We start from the raw sequence: 25,183 nt of genomic DNA, 5'->3' as shown, positions 1-25,183 counted from the left end.
CTCAGAGTGGGGAGAAGGGTGGCAGGATTGATTGGGGGAAGAAAATTAGGGTTCAATTGTTGAGCGTCTCGTTGGCCTTTGAAAAAATTGCAACTCATTTTCTCTCCAGGACCTGCAGTGACCGGTGTGATCAGCCTAAGTTTTTTCTTAATAATCATCACTAATTTTCAATTTCTAATTAGAGTCAAACCATCTACCTGCATTTTTATTCTGTAGATGACAAATTCCACATTCCCAGTTGTTTTTCCACAAAAATAAATGGAGTACCCAGATTTGTAAGGATAGTCTGGTAACCACAAATTAATGATTTACCTGAATAATAAGAGGTAAATATTTTCTGGTCTGGGTATCTCAAGAATCCTTCAGCCTCTGAACAACGATTTTGTTTTAAATTCCCTTTATTTTTACAATTTTAATTATATTTCAGAAATTACATTTCAATCAGGTCCCTGACATTCTAAAATTATTGGATGGTAAGGCAGTGACTAACTTTTTAACTCTCTCTCTTTTCTTTTTTTTTTTTTGTAGTTGTAGATGGACAGAATGCCTTTATTTTATTTATTTTTATGTGGTGCAAAGGATCAAACCTAGTGTCTCACACATGTAGGCAAGCACTCTGCCACTGAACTACAGCCAGCCCAATTTTTTACCTCTTAATCTCACCATTGCATTGTTCAGTGACCTCATATTAAAATATGAATCCTTTTTTATTTTTAAATATTTTTTAGTTGCAGCAGTAGCTTTATTTATTTATTTTTATGTAGCGCTGAGGATCAAACCCAGTGCCTCACACATGCGAGGCAAGTGCTCTACCACTGAGCTACAGCCCCAGCCCAAAATATTAATTCTTGATTACTGGTTATCAATCATTTTATCAAAGTCCTTTAGAATCTTGACTTGCTTTGGTTTAGAAAGACTGGGTTTGCAGATAGATATTGGACTGCTGCCTGGGAGTTAGATTTTTCTGACCATCTTGGCAGTAGGAGGAAAAGTTGGAGAGGGTGGAACTCTGTTGATTTAGACTGAGTTTTGCTCAGTTACAGACTGAAGGACCCCAGGCCCATGTGCTCTTGGAACACATCACAGGAATTGATTTGAGACTATCTTGACCATAGCCAAGCAGAGTTGTTGTTTTATGACTTCAATTTTGTACCTTAAACCAAAATGATTTATGAGCAAAAAGACAAAAAGAAGAAGAAGAAACCACATCAATTTAGGAATCCTAAGCTCAATACAAGTATACAGTTTTCTAAGGAATTTTTGAGCCAGGCCAAATTCCATGCTCTCAGATTACCTATTTAACTAATTTAAACCAGAAATCAACTTTGATATCTTCCAGAATGACTGAATCAAAGAATTGAAATATTTTCCAAAGCAGTACTGCATTTGACTTAAAACCCTACAAGGACAGGGAAGAAAGTGAAACAATTCTATTGGTTTTGCAATTAATTTTTCTTCTTACGAAAAGTTACTTATTGGAGAAATCCCTTTGGCCATGAGTTGATTTGAGGAATTTTATAAGTTTTTGAGAGGAAGTCTAACACCAAATGGGTTGCTCTTTGCTTTGTGCAGGTTACTGTTTTTGTATCTCAAAGCCAAAAGCCACAGGGATGGCCACAGTTACTGTTCATCTCAGGGATGTGAAAGAGTCAAGATCCTGGCATCAACAGACTCAAAAGACGTCAGTAATTGCATGGCCAAAGCATATCCACAGTATTATAGAAAGCCATCGGTGGTCAAGCGCATGCCGTCCGTGCTCACCAGACTCTGTCAAGGCTGTGGCACTCACCAGGTAAATAAGGAAGAAGAGTGGGCTGGGGTCTGGGAGCAAAAATCAGGGGGTTTCTTTGGAATAGGAGCACTTTTCTTTGAAACATATGTGTTGCCAATTTATAAACACTTGCTGGTGTCTCCTAAATTGGGGCCTATTCTAGAATGTGATCCTTATAAGAAGCAAAGTAGTCCAAATTTATAACAAAAGTACCTATTCCCTGTGAGACATCAGTTTACTCTGATTAGCTGTGGCTTTTATAGTTTGAAATTAGAGGTTACTATATTGGCTATCCTTTTTTCTTTCCCAGATTTGTGATTCTGTTACAATGTTGCCACTTGGTTTATACATCAAAAAGTGATATAAAAATGCTTTGTTTTATTGGTAGTGTGAAATTTCTCCTCAAAATGTGCAGCTTGTGTGAGAATCATTCCTTTTTTTCCTTTTTTTTTTTTTTTAAGGTGGAAAGCCACTCTTTAATTTTGAAGCATGTGCTATTATATTTCCTTGTAATTCAAAGAACAGACTGACTTTGGTTAGAAGTGAAAAATGCTTCCTTTGATAGATTTCTGATTAGACTACTATATTTTAATAGATCTTGGTTCAAAAATGGCAGTGGAAATAAACCCAAACAATGTGCTTAAATTCCACATATGAATGGGTTCCAAAGGAATCAGACCAGTTCCAGGTGAAAAAGAAATACAGAATGAATACTGCCCCGACTCATTTTTGGTCTTCACAAAACAAATATGGGCTAAGGTAATCATCCTCTAAGTGTAGTCCCCCCAACCAGCAGCAACAGCATCCCTGGGAACTTGTGAGAAGTGGGAATTCCTGGGCTACCCCAGTCCTACTGAGTCAGCAGCTCTGGAGCAGGGGCCCAGCAGCCTGCAGCTTAATAGTCCTGCAGGTAATTCTGATTCTATTCACATTTGAGTTCTACTGAAGATGGTTTTTAGAGCAAGAATTGAATGATCACAGAAGTGCCTACTGCCTACTTATATGGAGAAAACTTCTAAAGCTTGAGCTTTCATTTCTAATCAGCGTGATGGATTTGAGGAAACAAAATCTTTCACTGCATAAATTCTTTATTTCGTTCTCTCTTTTCATTTATTTTTGGCTTTGTGGCAATGAAAGCAGGGAGAGAAAGATGGATTTATGCTGCCCAATAGGATAGAGAATGAGTGTTGTTGTTGTTGTTGTTGTTTTTTAATGGCAACTCCTATCACAATCTCAGTCTCCCATATTCTTGAGTTGCCTATATCCTCCCATACAAGTAAAACCAAAAACCAAACCGACAAAACAAAAAAGCCTTGTGTATATGAAGAGTATGTTTGTGGGTATATGTACATGTCGACGGGCCCTTTGTTGGTCCATGTTTTCTCTTTCTTTTTTCTTTATTTGTGGTATTTTGGGTTGAACCCAGGGCCTTGCACATGCTAAGCAAACTCTCTACCATTGAGCTGTACCCTAACCCCTATGCAGTATTTTGACTGTTAAAGTGCTAGTTTGAGGTGATCTTTGTGAGAGACTAATTTTTCCAGCCTCATTCTTGAGTTGGATTTGTTCAGAAAGTTCTTCATTGCTGAAGAGACTTTATTTAATTTTTACTTTTGTGTGGTATTGGGGACTGAACCCAGAGCCCCATCACATACCAGTTAAGCTCTCTACCACTGAGCTACACCTGCATGCTGCTGAAGAGACTTTATATAACTTATAATCAACATTATTTGTGACAATGATTAAGTTATCCTTGGAAACATCCTAGGCTTTATTTCATTAAACAGTTTCATGCATTAACATGTAGCATTCTTTATTCTTGTGCCAGAAGCACTGATCATAATTTTTTTTAATGTCTTAAGTACTGACTTTGTTCAGTTGCAGAATACTTGAAGTATTTGGGAATATCACTTTTAGTTTGAGAGGATTTTTTATTTTGAATATCAAAGTGAAACACATGTATTTAGAAGTAAGTAGGAAAATTCAGATGAACTTTTGACTCCAAACCTGAAATTCAAAGAAATGTCCAGATTCTGAATGCTGCTTAGTCTTCTGATGATTATTTGTTCTTGCAAAAAAGTTTTTGACATTGATTTATTAGGAAATACGCTTTGAAGTGTTAAATTATGTGAGAGTTAAGTGTTTTGAATGAGCAGAAGCCTCATGGGGCGAGATTGGAGGAGTGGAAGGGATGAGGAAAAGGAATCACAAAGGCAGGGTGTGGGGAAGAAGGTGCCGAGCTCATGGGGAAGTGAGGGAGGGGCCCTGCCTCTTGAATGTGATAGGTTGGAGAGAAATGAGGGCCTGTCCCTAGGTGTAGCTCTGTCATGAGACTCTCTGCAGGTCACAGAGTTGTGCTGAGACCTGGTCATGTACAAGGCCACTGGAAATTTTAAACAGAGTAGCCCTTGTTGTAGGTACTTCTTTCCTCAATCCTAGAATGACTGAGCCCCAATTCACGATAATCGATCAGAAAAGAACTTTTAAAAAGATTTGTATCTATATTTGCCCAAAACGTTTACAACAATTTAAATTCAATGCATATTTATTAAGGCACTTACTGAAATGACTGAATTTTTTTGAGGGGAGGATGCTGGGAATCAAACCCAGGGGTTAGCACATACTGAGCCCATGTTCTACCACTAAGCTATACCTCGAGCCCCTGAATTAATTTTGTCAACAAGATTATATTTGTTCGAAAGAGATTGTTCCAGAAAATGAAAAATTACACTTTTTGTATTAAGCATTTTAAAAAAACGGAGTTCAAGGTTATGCAATATGTACAAAAATCTCAGAAATAGAAACACAATGGCACTAATAATATAACTGAGTTTCTCTGATGGACCCTTTGGGAAGAGGAAATAGTCACCTTAAATATGGAACCTCTTCCTATCTAGGTGGTGTTTACCAGTGATCCTCACAAGAGCTACCTCCCTGTGCAATTTCAGTCACCCAGCAAAGCAGAGACTCAGCGCGGAGACCCATCTATTATTTCTGTAAGTACTGTCTTGTGTTGTTTTAGTCTATTTGGGCTGCTGTGAGGCGGGGTGGCTTACACACAACAGAAACCTGTTTCTCTCAGTTCTGGCAGCTGGGCAGCACATAGGTAGGTCAAAGCACTGGTAGATGTGGCCTCTGAGGAGGACCTGTTTTCTGGTTCTTATATCTTGGTGCCTTCTGTTGTGTCCTCAGATGGTGGAAAGGTTGGGTTCTCTCTTGAGTTCCTTTTCTAAGGACACTAGTCCCTATCCTGAGGGCTTCACTCTCATGTCCCGATCACTTTCTGAAGGCCCCACTTCCTAATACCATCACTTCAGGAATTAGGAATACAGCAAAAGTTTTGCCCACACAACATTCTGACCATAGCAGGTGTGTATCCTGCGGTGGATTCTTGCTTTTATCCTTTATCCTGATGACCTATATTAACTCTGATAGTAGTCACTGGTTTTAACAACCTTTTGATTATTGGTGGCAAATGATACAATGAGGCATAAAAACCTCTTTAAACATTTGTAATGTGTTTTAAAATACATTATTATCAAAATTCTTTTTTTCAAAGTGGATTGTTTACTGATTACTTTTGGGCTAATGTTAACACTTGTTCACATTATCTTTTAGTCACTGTTATAGATGACTCTGATTTCATTTCTATAAGAGAAAAGGCATCTTTGATTTGCTATAGGCAATTATCACATAGAAAACTGTTTTACCTTGATTTTCAACTTAAAATGAGCGCTCAAGATATGGGGAATGAAGGTTTTAAAATTTCTTTAACTTTTTATTTTGAGATTGTCTATTTTTTTAGTTTTTTTTGGGGGGTGAGGAAAGTGAAAATACAAGAATTAGCTTGCCGCAGTCTGGCTGGGCACAAATCACGAGCCACTCAAGCAGGAACAAACTTTATTTCCAAACTCCCGTGTACACCACGCACGTGGCCTTCTCCCGGGACACACCACACACCAACCGGAATTCCTCCTCCAGAAATCCCTCCTACAACACTTCCCCAACCAAGGCGAACTCCCCAGGAACTCCAAAGTAGCAGACCCAGGCAGGGGTCTGCAGGGGTCTAATATACATTTAAATACACAGCTTAACATAACCATCATCATCTCAATGGCTTGCTGGCGTCACTGTCACCTCTCAACCACTCCGTTCTGGCAAAAATGCCGTGCATCGGTTACACATCCACATTTTTACATAATGCCATATTAGTAACTGTTGTGTAACCGATGTGATTCTGCAATCTGTATTTGGGGTAAAAATGGGAGTTCATAAGCCCCTTGAATCTAATGTATGAAATATGATATGTCAAGAGCTTTGTAATGTTTTGAACAACCAATAAAAAAAAAAATGCCATGCGTCATCCCGACTTGGCTGTGGCCCTCAACATTAGCTGTCTTTTTAAAAATGGTTTAATGGAAGTACAGTAGTGAGTCTCAGTGTTAACACTAGAATTTGAGCTTAGAGTCAAGTTAGTCATGGGAATCGAACCGTGGCTTGTGACCTATCCCAAACCAGGTTGACCTGGGAGCCACCTTGTAAAGAGCTCTTTGTGGGAGCAGGTATCTAGCCTCTGGTTCATAGCCAGCCAGGACCTGCACCCTGTCTCACATGATCTCTTTAGAAGTTCATTTTTTGTTTTTTCCCAGTGGTGGACAACATGATCACAAATCCATTTATATGTGGACAAAGTTATATTTTAGTTTTTTTTTTTCTTTCCCAATTTGTTTTTGTTGTAGTAAGAGACACGTAGCACAAAATTTACCATCTTAACCATTTTTAGGTGTTGAGTTCAGTGGTGTGAAGTACATTCATATTATGCAAACACCACCACCATCTAATTCCAGAATTTAAATTTAAATTTTACTTAATAGCTTTGAATTAAGGAGATTCCTGTTTAAATGTAGCTCAAAGATTTCTTAAAGACTGTATTGACATTCATTCCCCTGTGTTAACAGTCCTTTATTTTGTAGGATGCTGAAGATGTAATTTTATGAGCATGGAATTTGTTAGCTCAGCCTCTTCATGCATTCATGAAGGCTGATCCCAGCCTACTGATTACATCTGTTGGGGGTTGCATAAGGGAGGAGGGTAGGTGCTGAGGCCCACTGTTCTAATAGCTCACTAGATAATTGAAGAAGAAATTGTTTTGCCTCCCCAACCCAAACAACAACAACAACAACAACAACAAACCTTCAGAAAGGTTATGCCCAAGGTCTGAAGACTTAGTTTGATTCTACTACTGCACATTGGGTGCCCGGGACCCTGGAAAAATCAAGGGACACTGTGTATCTCCAGCGTTCCCTTCTGGTTGACAGAAAAACAGCTTTTCCCTCTTGCAGATACATAATATAAGCATTCTTTCCTGGGACTTGGCATTGCATTGTTTTTTATGGAAAGTTTTAATTTAACTAACAGGTTTTGGAGGATAGTTTTTCACAAGAACAGTTGGAGTGTATTGAAAATCATTATATATTTTTTTCTCAAATTTGCTTCAATTTTTTTTGGTAGCAGGGATTGAACTCAGGGGTACTTAATGACTGAGCCACATCCCCAGCTCTTTTTTATTTGAGACAGGGTTTTGTTAAATTGCTTCATGCCTTGCTAAATTGCTAAGGCTGGCTTTGAACTTGCAATCCTCCTGTCTCAGCCTTCTGAGCTGCTGGGATTACAGGCATGTGCCACCACATCCAGCTGTACTTCATTCTTAAGCATTCAGATTTTTTTAAAAATAAGGGAATCTCTTCTAGTCTTTGCACATAGAAAATTTACTTCAGAATCTCCAGATCTCTTCACTAGATTAGAGCAATTTAAACATAACTAACAAGACTATTTTGAATTTTGGGAAGATCAATATGATTAGAAATAAAATTTGAATATAATTTCTCCAAGTCAGGTCAGGTGAAGTGGTGAGAGTGTTTCTCCTTGGCTAGCTCACTTTAGTTCAGTTTATGATTTTCCAAAGAGTAACATTGCCTTTGGATTAGTATTTAGCCATCTTTGTTTTATTTTTCCTTTCTGGCTGAGAACTTAATAATATTTGGATGTGTCCAGAGTATGCCTCTTTCTTGAAAAGATCACAAACCATTAAAGAGGATGATTATGAAAATTCAGCTCATGATCATTGTAAAATAAAATGTAGCTCAAAACTCATTTAAAAGCACCATTTTGCTCTTTTGACGTCAGAAGAGGGCTATATTTAGAGCTAAAAGAGATAGAACAGTTGGACTTAAATGATATTTCAAACTCCATGAATCAGATTGTGATCTGTATATAGGTGTAGCACAGAGGCCAGCCCCTGGTCACTGTAGAGCTCTTGCCCTAGTGACAGTGCTTGTGTGTAGACATGAGGTCCCAAGCAGTGCAGAAGGGTCACCCAGCTCAGCTTGGTGGGGCTCAGAGTCTCTTAGTCTCTTACTCTATCAGCAAAGATCGAAGCATAGTATGTATGTAGAGTTTAGAGGAACAAGGTGCAGTTTCAGACATTGGATGGGAAGAATAAGTAAAACATGTAACTCGAGTCCTTGAAACACAGTCTGATTCATGGGTTAGAAGGGGCTAGAAAGACCAGTTATCCTAGAGATCTTCCTGCAACAGTGATGACAGCAGAGGACATTTTGTATCTTCAGGTCAATGGCACAGACTTTCCCTTCCGAAGCGCAGGTGTCCTCCTCCTCCTCGTGGATGCGTGCAGCGTTCCCTTCCGGTTGATAGAAAGAAAGCTTTTCCTTCTTGCTGATTTCAGTCGCATGGAAGAGTATTTGAAAACAAGCATCCCTCCAAGGTAGGTCTGGCTCACTCTGTACCAGGGATAAGCCACCTTGAGGATGTGGAGTCCTCTACACAGGTAACACTGGTCACCTCGCAGCTTTGGTGTGTCTACCTGGTCTTTAACTCTGTGGGCATTCGGGGCTCTGCGAAAGATACTCATTCCTTTTCACCTCAGCGTGATGCCTGTGTGGTCCAATTAGTTGACAAGCTGTTACTTATCCATGGCAGAACTGAGATGTTAGAAGATTTTGCAAATGATAAGAATGCTCTTAGGAAAGTTCCTTGTGTGGAACACTACTGTGCTGCTTTTTAGTACTAAATTGCTCTATGAAGGTTTATTACCATTTTGAAGTACCTTTCCAGGCAGTTTTCTTTGTCCCACTGATTGACCCTTACACAGCACTCTACTATATTTAGGAAGTCATTGCTTAGTCATTTGGAAATGACTGTAAAAGGGTAAATTAATTTTTAAGTGGTTGAGTGTCTGGTCTGTCTGTTTTTGGTTGTTGTTGATATCTGAAGAAAGATGTACAGGAGAGAAACCTTTCTTTTTCTGGGTTGGTCAGACCTTTCCTGGGGGAAAAGATGTGAACTCAGGGTCCTCTCTGCCCTTTAGCTTTGCTGCAGATGCTGAGTGCAGCCATTCAGGGAAGAGCATAAGCTTCCCAGGGAGTGAAGACCTGTCTAGCTTTCAAATCGTTTTCAGTTGATGTTATTACTTATGTTTTTATAGATCACAGGATCAGGTCCCATGAACTAAGTGGATTATTTTGGTGCAGTATTCCATGTGTAATATAAAGTCATCCTTCAGTATCCATGAGGGATGGTTTCGGGACCCTCTGCGAATACCAACATTTGAAGATGTTCAAGCACCTCATATAAAAATGGTGTCATATTTGCATATAACCTGTGCACATCTTCTTGTATATTTCAAATCATCTCTAGATTATGTGTAAATGCTGTGCAAATAATTGTTATACTGTATAGTTTAAGGAGCAGTAACAAAGAAAAAAAAGTCTGTTCATATGCAATACCGATGTAGTTTTGTTCCCAAATATTTTTGATCTGATTGCTTGAATTCATGTATTCAGAACCTGTGGATATGGAGGGTTGGCTATAGTTTTATCTTATGGTTCAAGATAATTATTGGAGGTTACCATATTCTTTAAGGGTTTCAAAGTTTTTCCTAATGATGAAAACACATGCACTTATTTCCCCTAAAACAGTCTAGGATATAAATTTCACCACAAATATTTAGGACAACACAGAAGTCCTGCAAGTTAACCTATAGATTTGAGTTAAAAACCAACTCATTAAAAACGTAGTTTCTAGAAAGAGTAAGAAAGGCTTTTGAGAGATCAGTAATACCAATTCTTGATCTGGCTGCTGGTAACGCAACTATGTTAAGTTTGCAAAAACTTAAGTCGTTTGGACACTTAGGAATGTGTTCCTGTATGTATGTTGCATTTTAACCAAGTATTGAGAAATCATGGGGCAACTGGCAGTGATTTATAGGAAGACTGAAGGCTTGCTTGTGTGTGTACATGTATGTGTGTGGTTGTGTGCATATACCTGGGGGCACACGGTGGCACGTGGTGGCAAGCTGATCTGTTAATGTTCTCACAGCAGAGTCCTGAGTAATTCTGACCTATAAACAAAAGTCGTGTCTTCAGGGTTGCTGAGGACAGTCCTCTGGCTGATTTTGAATTGAGGTTCCACTGCTTTAGAAAGATCGACCCCAGCACAGAACTTAACAGTCTTAGTCTAAAAGTCAAGACCCACATTAAGAAATTAAATACAATACTGAATTGTGATATATTCATACATGCACATAGCATAATTTCGTCAACTTCATTCCTCAGTTCTTCCTCTTTCCCTCCCTTCCTCCCTCCTCATTGGTCCCCCTCTTCTATTTGACTGATCTCTTCTATTTTCATAAGATCTCCTTTTTGTATTCCTTTTTTATTTCTAGCTTCTGCGTATGAGAGAAAACATTTAACTCTTGACTATGGGAGTTTGTCTTATTTCACTTAGCACAATGTTCTCCGCTTCCATCTATTTACTAGCAAATGCCATAATCTCATTTTTCTTTTTGTCTGAGTAGAACTCCATTATGTGTGTGTGTGTGTGTGTGTGTGTGTGTGTGTGTGTGTATCACATTTTCTTTATCCATTTGTCTGCTGACTGACACATAGGCTGGTTTCATCACTTGACTGTTGTAGGTTGTATTGCTATAAAAGGTGGTATGCATGTATCACTATCATATGTTGATTTTAGTTCTTTTGGATAAAAAACAAAGTGTGGGATAGTTGGGTCATATGGTGATATTGTTCCTAGTCTTTGCAGAAGTCTTCATACTGCTTTCCAATGTGGCAGTACTAATTTGTAATCCCATCAGAAATGTATTAGTATAAACTCTTTAAACAAATTACAATAATACAAGGGACTTGTTAATATAAAATACTAAAATAAACCTTGAAACTATAGTAACTAAACCAGGAAAAGGATCCACAAGGATCAGAGTACTATGGCGATTTACTATATGATAACAATGGCAAGGTTTAAAAGATGTAAACTTTTTTCAAAAACCATGGAGAACACTTTTGTTTTATTATTTTTTTATTTTTTAATTTATTTTTTATAGTCCTAAGGATTGAACCCAGGGCTTTGTGCATCTTAGACAAGCATCTTTCCACTGAGCTACACTTTCAACTCTTATTTTTATTTTTTAATATTATGTTTATATGGAGCCAACCTAGAAGCCCTTCAGTAGATCGATGGGTAACAAAAATGTGGTATATATACACAATGGAATATTACTCAGCAATAAAAGAGAATAAAATCATGGCATTTGTAGGTAAATGGATGGAGCTGGAAAATGTAATGCTAAGTGAAGTTAGCCAATCCCAAAAAAACAAATGCTGAATGTTTTCTCTGATATAAGGAGGCTGATTCATAGTGGGGTTGGGAGGGGGAACATGGGAGGATTAGATGAACTCTAGATAGGGCAGAGGGGTGGGAGGCGGAGGGAGGGGTTAGTAATGATGGTGGAATGTGATGGACATCATTACCCTAAGTACATGTATGAAGACAGGAATGGTGTGACTATACTTTGTGTACAACCAGAGATATGAAAAATTGTGGTCTATATGTGTAATATGAATTGTTAATGCATTCTGCTGTCATATATAACAAATGAAAATTTAAAAAAGAAGATTGAGTTTATGATGATAAACCATAGGTAAATAAAGAATCTTAAGTAAAACAAAAGCCATACTCTCATGAGCAACAAATTATTCCTTAAAAGAGCCAAGTCCTAGCTGCTCTCTGGGTCAGACGTCAGTAACTTTCGCTTTCTCTACTTTGGAGTTTTCCCATGTTGTAGTAAAGTGAGAAGTTCCATCTGGAGCCAGAAAATTGGAACCTGTACTAGCAAGAATAAAAAAGCATCTGAGCTGTTTTTCTTTTTGATTTCTGCTTTTATCTGGAATTTCTATGTTGTACTCAGTTCAAAAAGGTACTCAATAAATACCTGCTGGATGATGAGAATTGACTCCGATTTTCTCACTTTCACTTACAGGTCCATTGTTCTGTTGAGCACAAGAGGAGAAATAAAGCGGTTGAATATTTCAGATTCATTAATACCTCTGGGATTAGCCAAACCAGCTCACCTTTATAACAAAGGTTTGTATTTGTATTATTCTATCAAGTTCTTGTGAGGCTAATAGCATATGCACTTTTACAGTGGAATTGAGCTACCAGGCTGTTTTCATGAGCTTGTTTGGCAGGTACAGGCATCATTAAGATAATATCTACATAAGGGGGACAATGTTAGAGGAAGTGTGTTGGGATATGGTTTGTTACTTGGGTGGTAAGAGCTCATGAGTTCATTCGCTGATATGAGGAATTGTAGAGTGCTTATATGTATATATATCTTCATTTTGCTCAGCCCTGACTTACCTCCTGCATTATCTTGCTGGAAACTAGTAACTATACAAATTGATCTTTCTTTTTTTTTTAGGGAGTACCATATTTTTGGGATTCAGTGGAAACTTTAAACCATCATGGACTAAGCTATTCACCAGTCCTGCTGGACAGGGTCTTGGGGTGCTTGAAGAATTCATACCTTTGCAGCTAGATGATTATGGATGTCCCAGGGCCGGAAGCATCCGCAGAAGAGATCTGGAATTGTTAAAGCAAGCTTCAAAAGCGCTTTAGAGACTGACTGTAACTTAAGTGCTGGGGGAAAAAATGTGAACTAACTTATTTAATTTATGGCATTTAAAAATGACACTGTTAACCCAACAAAACCGTTTTCTTGTTTGATACTAAAAGGGGAGAAAAGAGTTTTAAAGGGATTGCTTGAATACCAGTTCGTGCACCTTCTAATTGTACAAAATGTTTAAGGATTTATTTGTCTTGGTAAGGCTGGTGTATTCAGAGAGCAGTTCTCTTGTTCCTCACCTTGTGCCCTACTATTTGGTAATGACTATATATATATATATATATATATATATACACACACACACACACACACACACACACACACATTTTGTATAATGGGCATGGCGGGGTGGGATGGGGGCTTCTGAGAGTCAGCCTGAGCTCTTTAGAGGACCTGCTACTGTAGCACCTTGGATACTTGAAGTCTAACGCTCAGTTGTGTTGTAAAGCAGTTGATTTGGGTATCTGGCTCGTTCAGCAATGCCAGGGGCCCTATTTCTGGGAAGCCTTTGAGAATTTTGTATGATGCCGAATGACAGAATTTTACATGACAACTCAGGCCCAGCTCATGCCCTTTTTTGCCTGGACATGTGCTATTTTTATTCATTTGTATATTGATTACTTCTAAGGAATCAATTTTCAAACAGGAAGTATATTGGGACAAAAGGGCTTTGGGGGACGAGAAATCCCTTTAATCTGTGACCATTGAGCAAAAATTTGACCTGCACCAGGGTCTGAGGTTGTTGGGACCAGTTTTTGCAGCTTTAATTCTTAGCCTGTCTTGACTGTGTATTTGTTTGAAATGCAGAGCTGAGCTGAACAGTTACGTTTTTGTTTTTGTTTTGTTTTAAAGAAGCAGGATGTTTTCCTGAACTGTAAACTTTGTTATTTTTAACTTGCACAAGGGAAGTGTGTTCTTGGTGTTGCTCTTGCACCTAGGTTTTTTGTTAATGTTTTAGTGTGGATTTTTCAGAAGCTTCTCTGCTCACCATCCTGCCAGGAAAATCCCAGAAAGCTTAATGATACTCCAGAATGATGGGGGGAGGCAGGCTTTTTAAAGGGTCAGAATCATGAAGCGAATATTGAGAAATGAGCCTCTTCATAGCCTTAAAGGAGTGAGTCACTCTGCATTAAATGGTTAAGGAATTAAAAAGGGCATCATGACACCCAGTTTCCCTTTCCACTGGGATCATGTGTCTCCTGCCAGTGAAGGCTGTGTGTGGCAAAAGGAGATTGGCTCCACAGCCTGGGTGTTGCACATCAGGAGGAAAGATACTTCAAAATGCCTTTATATTTTTATAAACCCACAAGGCACAAGTCTGGTGGAGGGATGGCCAAGGGTGTTCAGGCGGATGTTGGAAATAAGCATGGACAAATTGACTTTCCTCTATCAAGGGCCAAGGCTGATGGCCTGTACTTCTGTGTCCAGGAGACACTACAGAGCAGCTCTGTGACTTCTGTTACTTTACAGAATATGCTACCTCAAAGTGCTACCAATAAACCATTCTAACTGTAAGTGCTCCTGCTAAGGGCACGTGTCTTAATCAAAGTTTGGTTATCTGTTTTTTGGGTGTGGGTTGTTGTTGTTGTTGTTGTTGTTTTTTCCCTTGTATAGTGATGAGTGAGATCTTACCTATTAAATATATTATTGGATCATGGTTCCTGAAAGTGATTAAAGTTTGTGTGTATGTGTGTTTTATGAGTTAAATATCTATGATGTGTGTTTTTTAGAGTTTGGTTCTTTAAAGATTTGGGGAGGATGGGTAAGTTTCAAGGCACTCAGTTTTTTCTGACTTATATACTAATAATCAGGGTCTAAGTTAAATAAATAAAAATAATGTATGCATGTATTTTATACATGTGTGTCTGTGAATCTCTGTGATTTTTTTTTAAAGTTCTGCATTCTAGCTGCAAAGAAGTTATTGGCGGAAATAAGGAAAGCAAATCCAGTGAGTAGATTTTGTAAGGCTGAGCATCAGCAGGGTGGGACCATCGTCTCCATATTCTCCAATCCTGGCTGCACATTGGAATCACCATGGGGAGCTTTACAAAATACAGAGGCCTGGACCCCACCCTGTAGATTTGAATTAATTGGTATGGGGTGCAGCCTGGGCATTGGAATTTTTTTATAGCTCCCTGGGTGATTCTAATATGAAGCCAGGTTTCAGAATCACTGTACTAACACAATAATAGGCCCACTGTTGAACTTCAGTCTGTAATTTTTTTTTTTTGTGATTCAAACACAATTGCATTCATCTACTATTTTTATTTGCGTTTCCTATATTACTCATGGGACTTCTAACCCTAAACAAAGCGGTTCACTTGTTGTCTATCTCTCTCTTTTTTTTTTAATAGAACTTTTTTTTTTTTTTTTTTACAGTTTTCAGTCATTAATCCTCTCCAATTGTTAAATTGGACATACAAGTTGATACACACATTTCAGGCCTTTGGGAGCTAGCAGTCTGTTCTAATTCTACTGAGAAATTTTATTCCAAAGTGATTTATAGGTTTGTAAGCATTTTCTATCAGGTGAGGCAACTGATTGAGCTCCAGAAATGTGGCTGCTACAAATCAGCCAGCTGATGGGAAACACAGGGTCTCTCTATTGTCCACAGACTGGTGTTTTACATCTTTGTTGCGTGGGTCCTGCTTCTCCACCTGAGCCAGGATGCCATAGGCTATCTTCAGAGGCTATGAGAGAGTGCTTGTGAGAAGATGAAAGGCAGATGCACCCCCCCATCATGGAAAATGACTCCAAAGCAGCCGCCAAGCTGATGTGTAGACTGGGGGGCAGGGAGCTATGACTCCTCTGTCCCTAACTTCCTCACAGGTCCTCATGCCTTGGAGTTACTGTTTTGAGGGGGGCTGGGCAATGAGGAGAGGGAAGGAGGATTTCATGCCTCAGGTAACTAGGTTTTTATTCCCTAAGAGATGAAGTCATGTTTGGGCCAGTCTGGTTGAAAGGCATTTCAAAAGGAAGGAATGCACTCAGTTAATCCAAGTGTGTTTTTCTGTTATTCCCAGTGGATAAATATACCCTCAAGACAATGCCTGTTGATTTTGAGTGGCAGAATTGGAGTTTTTCTTCTAGATTTCTTGTTTAGTTTTCAGATACTTATTAAACCATGCCTAATGACGTGATAAATTCTCCTGGAGGTGAAAACTTTTAATAGGGTGACAGATTTGTATCATTACTATTTGTTGGACTTGGTAATGACCCAGTTTGCTAGAAATGGGAGCAGACTCCTGGGCTAGAGCAAATTTTCAACAAAAGATGTGGGTAGTGAGGGGGTTTGGGCACAAAAAAATGAAGGAAAGTCATTCCCAGTTCCTCATTCACAGATGATAACTTGTTTCTTATGATTTGCTGGGCCATTTGAGTCATTTGGAAGACGGAAAGTTTTTTACTCTTACTTAGCTTCAATATGAGAAAGAAACCCATAAAAACAATGCTTAATTAGGTCCTCATGTTGTGGGAAAAGGTTGGCACATGTTTTGCTCTTAGTTGATAAAATCGGAGCGTGATTGAACTGTGATTTCTAAAGGAGAAGCTCTTCCCGACAGGATGTCCCCAAACATCAGCCTATACCAAGCTGTGAAAATGTTCTATTCAAAAATAAAACAGGATGGGTCAGAAAACATCTTCCCAGATGTGTTTTCTGTAATTTCCTTTATGTGGACAACATGGTGAGTCTAAATATGAAAAGTAATTAAAATTCATCCTCAGGAAAGCTTAGATATGATGATCACAATTGGTTAATTAGAGTTGGCAAAGTATGACCTGTAAGCTCCCTGCCTGCAATTTTGAGCTAAGAATGGGGTTTTTGTTTTTAGTTTTAATTGACACATTTATATACATGAGACACACTGCAGTGTGATAATTCACACATGCATTGGGGAGTTATCAATTTAGGGCAATTAGCATACCCACCACCTTAAACTGTTATCCTTTCTTCATGGTGAGTATAAATTCCTCTCCTGATTTTTTTTTTTTAATAGTGGGAATTGAACCCAGGGATTCTCTACCACTGAACTCTACTCTTAGTCAACCTTGATTTTTTTTTTTTTCCTTTTCCACTTTGAGACAGGGTTCCACTAAGTTGCCAAGGCTGGCCGTGCGCTTGTGATCCTCCTGCCTCAGCCTCCCAAGTAGCTGGTATTATAGGGCCATCACCTTGGCCGGCTCTTCTGATTATTTTAAGATGTATGATGCATTATTGCTACTTGTCTGGTATTCTGTAGCACTATAAGGAGCTAAGAATTATTTATATATTTTTAATAACAACAAGTTGGAAAAAGTCAAAAGAAGAGTTATATTTTATACTGCGAAAATTCTGTGAAATTTAAATTTTCATTAGTGTTCATAAGTAAGGTAGGAACTGGAAGGAACCCAGCCAAGCTCATTCACTTCTGAATTGACTATTGGGACTTTCATGTGGCCATGGCTGAATTGAATAGTTGCAGGAGTCTGTGGCCCATAAAAAAATTGAAAATATTTACTATTAGCCCTTTACTGAAAAATTTGCTGACCCTTGATCTCAGTGAAGAGTTTACTGGTGTTCATTGTCCTGTTCTTGGAACTGCTTACATTGTGAGAATTTAAAAAGTAGCCAGTTAAGGAAAAATCCCTTAGCAGAATTACATGCAGTGTTGATGAAAATGCAGAACCCCAAACCCAAGCTCAGCCTTAGAATTGTCATCCCCAGCGGGCAGAGCAGAGAATGAAATTCCCTAACAAGCTCTGCAGGGGTTTCTTATCAAGGATGAAGTTTGTAAACCCCATTGAATGTAGTGAGTTCTTTCCCCTCAGCAGAGAACACTTCTGGACATATTTGAAGTGTTTCTTTTTGTAATCTTGTTGATGCCATCTACATGGTCTTCTCCAGAACTTCTTTTGACAGTTTAGGGCAGAGTTGATGCATAGCAGGGGGTATGGCTGTTACCTAGGCAAAGGTTTGTGAAGCCCATGATTCGGCCCTCCCTCCACGATGTCTGACGTTCTCATTGTTAAAATTATTCCTTTGGCTACTGTTATTTCCACTCTGTGATCCCAACCATTCTTTGTTTTCTGCAATTTATTATTTTAAGTCTGAAATTAGGCTGCACAGGATAACAACAGGGTTTTTTTTTTTTTTCTTTTTTGAGTGACACTGTAATCCTAGTTAATATTTAGCAGAGGTCTCATTGATAAGTACAAATGCACTTTTTAAAAGTAGAATGAATGATTTTATACAAGCAGTTTGCTTGTGGTACTGTGGATTGAAACCCTAGACACCATCACTGAGCTACATCCCCAATCCTATTTATATTTTTATTTTAAAACATGGCCTTACCTAAGTTGCTGAGGCTAGCCTCAAACTTGTGACCCTTCACCTCAGCCTTTTGAGTAGCTGGGATGACAAGCCTACACTACCATGCCTGGCAAGCAAAAGCCTTTTAATGCATGGACTTCATAGAGAATCACAGGTGGTTGGGTGGACTTGAGAGAGATGGAAATTGATCCTTGTTAAGGAAGAGGGGTGGAGCTCTGGGAGGTTGGGGCAGTTTCACCTTCCCTTAGCCCATATTGATGGTTAGCACCCAGTTCCTGAGGGAGGAAGGCCTAGACCAGGAAGGTTGCTGATGTTGGAGAAGATGGGCTTCCAAGTGTCAGAAGATAGGCAGCATCATTAACTCCCAATATGGGTGGGAGGGAGAGAGAGTTCTGATAGGAAAGAGAGAACATGATAAAACTTGTTGCTTCCTCAAAAAAGGGTACATGGGGTCACCATTGCCTTGAGGAAAATAATGAGCAGTTAACGGATTGGAGACAGCCTGATAATTATTTACTGTAGGTTTTGGGGGACGTTTTGGTGAACAACAGGTTTGACCTACTCTAAGGCACTTTATTAGTGGTGTTACCTAGAGCAGCTTCCTATTCCAGATCCTCAGCTTTCTCATCTATAAAATGGGATTACTAATACTTTTGTTTTGGGTAAAAAATGAGCATAGCCATGGCTCATGAACATAGCCGGTAATCAAAAACACCTAATAGTTTCAAAAAAATCACAATTCCAGACACTTCTGAATTCTCATTTGGCAGTTTTACAATGGTCAAGAATTAGGAAATCAACTTTTCCCAGATAATGCTAGGTTTAGGAATCATTGAGAATACCCTTTGCAAAACCTCTGCCCTAGTTTTAACACATTTCTGGTACTCAGCTATTTGTATCTAGAGAATAGGAGCCTGAGCCAGGCAATGCATTAATGAATTGGTTTGAGCATCCTCAACAAGTTTATGTTTATGCCTTTAGTTGTACTACCAGCATAATTCAACACACTCGATTTTATGGACAAGAGCCATGAAACATGGGCAGTGGGAGCTGGGGCACGGGTTCTGCCACAAAAACGTGGCTACACCCTGTTCTGCAGCTGATGTGTGCAGTTTTCTGCTCTCCATTTTTATGAGGGGAAACTTCAGTTCAGCTAATAGTTTGCCTCTTCCAATCCATAAACCAACCATAGACCAATAAAATAAAAATAAGTCATTTCTATCTCTGTTTTCATCCAGCTACATTCTCCTTCTCCCTTCCTAGGCAGTGGTGAAAATGCTGACATTGCAGAGAAGTGGTTCAAAGCTCAGGCTACATAGTGAGCTGAAGCCGAGTTAGAGAACTGGAGGAATGAGTGCCTTTGCCAACAAGCCTGCCCAGGCTTCTGCACCCCATTTTCCCCTAGTCACACACCTATATGTCTTGCCCAAGTTTCACTGTGCAAGATGTAGGTGAGGAGGCCCTTCTGAAACTCACTCCTCATTATCCTCATTATCACAAGTTCCCTGTTCAACTCTCAGGGTTTCAGTCCTTGCTAAACTAATTCAAAAGCAGGTTTCAGGGCTGGGGGTGCAGCTCAATGGTAAAACATGCCTAGCAAGGGCAAGGCCCCGGGTATCTCAAAAAAATTATGTTTCATGACTTAAAGTTTTTCTTGGGTGGTTACGCCATTTTGATATCTGCCCATGCTACTTAAACTGCTGAGAGTAATGGGCACCTGGAATTTTTTAGTATTCTTCTGGTTGGCTTGGTTTTTAAACCAATTTTGCCCTCTGGCATACTGACCTCCTGAGAATGGTTCCCTCTATGTGTTGAGGAAGTTATAAATCTGAAAGAGTCACAGACAAGAGTTAGTCATTGAAAAATGGACTCGAGCTGTCTGGAAGACATGAGTACTTGTGTTTGGATGAAGTCCCTTGTGTGCACCTTCAGGAAGGTTGTGGATGATACTGTGATTTTCATTCTATTACAGTAACGCTCTCAGAACACAGTGGACTAGGAAGGGTAAAACTACACGGCTTAGAAACCCACAATCCATTCGAATTCCAGCCCAGATACTTGGCCATAAGAAAGGATTTTTTATCCTGACATCTTCCTGGAAGCTGTGCTCATTGAGCACGGAATGCTTATCCTGCCTTGCATTTTTTAAAAGTTTTTTATTATTATTATTATTGTAGTTGGACACGATACCTTTATTTCTTTTATGTGGTGCTGAGGATCGAACCCAGGACCTCACACATGCTAGGTGAGCAATCTACTATTGAGCCACAGCCCCAACCTTGCCTTGCATTTTTATAAATCACCTTATTTCAATAGCTGAAAGGAAAAAGATTTGGTAATTACAGCTTTCCTTTGTCATAGGTTTATATTGAAAATGTTCTAGCAAGGTTAAGTAAGGATCCAAGTGGATAGATGATTCATAAACAGAATTAGGTATAGTAAGGACTGTAGAGGTTTCCTGTGCTATTTTATCCACAAGAAGAGGGTCAGTTACAAGCATAATTTTTTTTCCTTGTTGGGGAGGGAATGATTTTATCATTGATGATCTATAATTTTGGGGTCTTGTTTCAAATTCCTTGAAATTAGATAATTTGGTTTCAATATAGTCTTTAAAATAACTGATGGCAAAGTCTATTGACACATATAATTGTTGCTTATGTTGAATAGTCACCTAAATTATCAATTTAATACAGGTGTTATGCCCTGATTACTTGATTGCAATAACACAAGGGCTCTTTTATTTTTATTTCGTCCTTAACTTTATCCACTTGCAAAGACAAGTGATTAATATGAAGCATAAAGCTAATCATAGAGATTTAAATAACAGTAACATTGGAAGGAGAGAATGAACAGAAAATGAAAGAATGGTTCTACCTTAATTTTTTTTCACTTTGCCTATTAGTTATTTTTAACTCTTAAATTAACAAGTCAGAGCTGGTGGACTAATTCTTGAATGTCTGAGTTTGCTTAGTGTGATAGGCCACTTTTAAAAAGCAAATTCTGCCCCCCTTATAACTTTTTATGTGTGTTGTTCTCATATGTTTGAGAATTTCTTTGTTGCACCAATATAATTAGCTTGTTGAGTGCTACAAAAATGATATTACCCTGATGTGTGCATGGTGGAGTCCTGCTTCAGGGGTCAAGTTAAATCTACTGTTAATTACCAAAGGGAAGTTAGCTAATTAGTTCTACCCTCCAACTTAGTATAAATTTCTAAGTTTGAAAGGAAGAAGAGTTTAGATTAAATTTCTATAAGTCAAAGTGCCTTGAAGGAATCTGTGGAGTAATGAGTGTTAAAGTTTCAGGTACCATGTGGAAAGAAAACGGGATTCAAAGGGAAGTATCCCTGTGTTATAAAATCTTTATCCTTTAGACCCCGTTGTTTACTAAGCCCAAGATTATATTTCGTAAAGTAAGGTTATGGGCTGTTTCCATCTGAATCCGGGGTTTACTATTCATTTGCAGATTCCTGGACTTCATTTTAGATAGATTGCATTACAATCTTGGGGTGAAATCCAGAAAGCTGCATTTTAATAAGCAGGCTAACCACTGGAATGAATCACAGAAACCAGAAATGCCACAAATAAGGCATTACAAATAGTGGGTACAGGATAAACTATTCAATAAATAATCAGAGAGTAATTAACTTTCCATGTGGGAAAAAAATGCAATTGGATTCTTACCTAAAACCACGAAGAAAAATAAATTCCACATAGATTAACTATTTAACGAGAAAAAGTGGAACTAATGAAACATTTTGGAAAAAATATAGGAGAATATTATTTCAACATTGGAATATACAAAATTATCTTCACTACATTAAAAAAATGAATTATAAAGAAAACAACAGAAAAATTCTACTAGATTATAATTTTTGTTCATTCACACTGCGATAACAAATATAATAGACTGGGTGACTTATAAACAACATAAATTTATGTCTCTCAGTTCTGTAGAGTAGGAGGTCCAAGATCAGATTCAATATCTGGTGAGGGCCCACCTCATGATTCAAAGATGGCACCTTCTCACTGTGATCTCCCATGATGAAGGTGCAAAGTAGCTCTCAGACTTCTATTGTAACAGCACTAACCTCATTCATATCTCCACCCAGCCAAAGGCCCCACCTCCTACCATCATCACATAGATTTCAGTATATGGATATTAGGAAGACACAAACATTCAGGTCAGAGCCCAATTTAATACTTTGTATGACAAAAGATACCATAGAGTCAAGAAATACACCATATATTTGATATTTTGTTTTTATTTTTATAAGTGAAAAATAATTTTTATACCCCCAGGCACAGTGGTGCACGCCTGCGATCCTGCTACTTGGAAGGCTGAAGGAGGAGAATCAGTTCAAGGGCAACTTGGACCACGTATCAAAAATTAATAATAATAATAATAATAATAATAATTATTATTATTATTATTGATGGGTATGGAGTGGTAGAGCACCCCTGGGTTCAATTTTCAATACAACAGGTAAAAAAACAGAGATACCATTTTGAAAGTTTAGTGAAGAGTACAGAAAATGAAACTGAGAGATACCTGGTTGGTTGGAAAGTAAGATGGTACAAACACTTTGGAGGTCAAATTGGTAGCATCCAAAAGCTTGCTGAATTTTGTTTATTATTGTTTTGAGGTGCTGGGGATGAAACCCAGGGTCCTGCACATGCTATGCCAGCGCTCTGCAACTGAGCTACACCCCTAATTGTATCTGTACTACCCTAATTATATCTATGTCTGTGAAATTCTTGTTCATTTTTTACAAGCAAGCATATACAAAGGCTTTCATTGTTGGTTGTATTGGTGAAAAATTGGAAAGAACATGAATGTCATCAATATGGGACTGCATAAATATGTTACAGGATACTCACACTTTGGACTACTATTTTCTAGTTACAGTGAATGAATTAAGTCTACGGCATCAGTACAGGTGCATTTAGAAAACATAGAGTAAGGTGGCCAAGTTACAAATGGGTACATATGAAATAACATGATATTTATGAATACACACTTATTGTTGTTGAGGATGCATGATCCAATTTCTTATTTTAAACAAGAGATTTTCTTTCTAGTTTTGCTAAATTTGGAGATTTGCTTTTTTTTATATCTAGATCCCAGAATGTTGGGATCTAAAAACTCTCCTTGAAACCACCTTATCCAATTTCCTTCTTTCAAAAATATTTTTAAATGGACTTTTTATTTTTAGAATAGTTTTAGATGTACAGAAAAATTGTGAAGGCATATATCCCATCTTCATTTCCACTATTATGAACATCATAATTGATATGGAACAATTATTAAAAAATTAATGTTAAAATTAATGAATTAGTGCTAATATGATAATTACAGTTTATGTTTTATTCCTATTTTTCTTTTAGCAAATGTCCTTTATCTGTCTCAGGATCTCATCTACGATATCACATTAACATGTTAGTTATGTCTTATTAGACTCCTCTAAGCCACAGCTGATTCTCAAGACTTTCCTCGCCCCTGCCCCATAACTTTGACAGTTTTGAAGTATCGTAAAGTATTTGTAGAATGTCCTTCTTTGGAGTCTGACACAGTTCTCTCACGTTCTGGGTTTTGGAAAGAAAGGAATAAAAGTGGAGTACCATTCTCACCGCATTGAATCAAGTGTACATATTAGTAACATGACATTACTCTTGGTGTTACCTTTTTTTTTGATACTGGGGATTGAACTCAGGAGCACTCAACCACTGAGCCACATCCCCAGCCCTATTTTATATTTTATTTAGAGACAGGGTCTCACTGAGTTGCTTAGCTCCTCGCCTTTGCAGAGGCTGGCTTTGAACTCTCAATCCCCTTGCCTCAGGCTCCTGAGCTGCTGAGATTACAGGGGTGAGCCGCTGCTCCTGGCTTGGTGTTAACTTTGATCACTGGATGGAGGAAAACTTGTCAGCTTTCTCAACTGTAAAGTTGCTCTTTTAGCTCTCCCCCTCCCTTTTCCATGCTGTATTTTTTTGGAAAGAAATCTCTATGTGCAAGCAGTCTCCTAGTTTCCAAGACTCAAGGAATTGTAGCTAAAAAATAAAAATAAATATAAAATAGGAAGGAAGGGAGAGAGAAAAAAATTGTAACTCAAAAAGATAGAGGGATTTGTTCCAGTTAGAGTTAATCATACCTAGTCTGTCTAGTATGAAGTATGGTTTGAGCCACAGAGGAGTAACTTAGTGCATAATTAAATAATTTTAATACAGTCCATTTAATTTTAAATCAATCAATGTGATCTAATTTTCTTTCACTTAATCCATTTCATCCCATCATCCCATATATGGAATACCTATTAAAAACTTAATTACAGTATATACTATGTAATATCATTACATAATAATGTAACTATATTATAGAAAATTATAACATTCATATAGTAACATATAAAAGCTCTAAGATTATGATTTCCAACCTATTTTAATACACCTGTGTCAATTTTGTTGAAATATTTACAGAATCGAAAGCTTGGGACTGAATGGGTTAAATTTTACATTTAATTAATACATTAAATTAAAACAACAGATTTGGCACATACAAAATCTACTTGTCTCCCAACAACACTTCTATTGTTAGGTCTAGAATCTACAATTATTAAATACCATATTTTTTATATTAACACATCCACCCACATATCCACACACTTGAACTCTAAATAAATACAGGAAAATTTGTACATTTTGGAAACTAGGAAGGAACTAATATCAGTGAGAAAGAGATGAGGCTCCAGGGGAACAGCAAGTAGTACTGAAAGACTGGCCATAACATTTGCCATGGGCAGGAAATTCCAAGGTCCTGGATCTTTGGAACACAGTCAAAAGGGGACAGGAGTTGCATAGCAGGTGGGTGTGTCTTTCTGGACCCTGGGTTCCCTGGCCCTTGGGGATGGACACTGTGAATACAAAGGAGAAGAGCTACCACTGAGGTGCTGGGCCACAAGTGAGTGGCCCCAGATGCCCACGTTGAGGGTGGTATTTTAGATGGCCATGGAGGCAACAGTAGAAAGAAGAATGATTACAGAGCGAAGTGGTGAAACAACAAAAGCAGTGTGAACAGTATAGAACAGTTTTAAGAAGTGCTTTCCACA

At 38.3% G+C, this 25,183-nt stretch overlaps 1 protein-coding gene across 5 annotated transcripts in view; it reads left to right on the top strand.

Moving 5' to 3' along the window:
• Positions 1-12,852, top strand: part of Cemip2 (cell migration inducing hyaluronidase 2) — a 74,156-nt gene extending 61,304 nt beyond the window's left edge. For all 5 annotated transcript variants that reach the window (XM_048806904.1, XM_048806906.1, XM_015492924.2 and 2 more), the window contains 5 exons: positions 1,573-1,792; positions 4,669-4,767; positions 8,401-8,555; positions 12,123-12,226; positions 12,564-12,852. In XM_048806904.1, the coding sequence (XP_048662861.1) occupies positions 1,573-1,792; positions 4,669-4,767; positions 8,401-8,555; positions 12,123-12,226; positions 12,564-12,760 (775 nt within the window). In that variant the 3' untranslated portion in view covers positions 12,761-12,852. The remainder of the gene's footprint in view (positions 1-1,572; positions 1,793-4,668; positions 4,768-8,400; positions 8,556-12,122; positions 12,227-12,563) is intronic.
• The last annotated feature ends 12,331 nt before the right edge of the window (positions 12,853-25,183 follow it).

The sequence above is a fragment of the Marmota marmota genome, unplaced genomic scaffold, assembly GCF_001458135.2.
Source record: "Marmota marmota marmota unplaced genomic scaffold, marMar, whole genome shotgun sequence".
In the NCBI taxonomy this organism is placed as follows: Eukaryota; Metazoa; Chordata; class Mammalia; order Rodentia; family Sciuridae; genus Marmota; species Marmota marmota.
The sequence above is the reverse complement of the archived record's forward strand: the minus strand, read 5'-3'. Positions and strand labels throughout refer to the sequence as shown.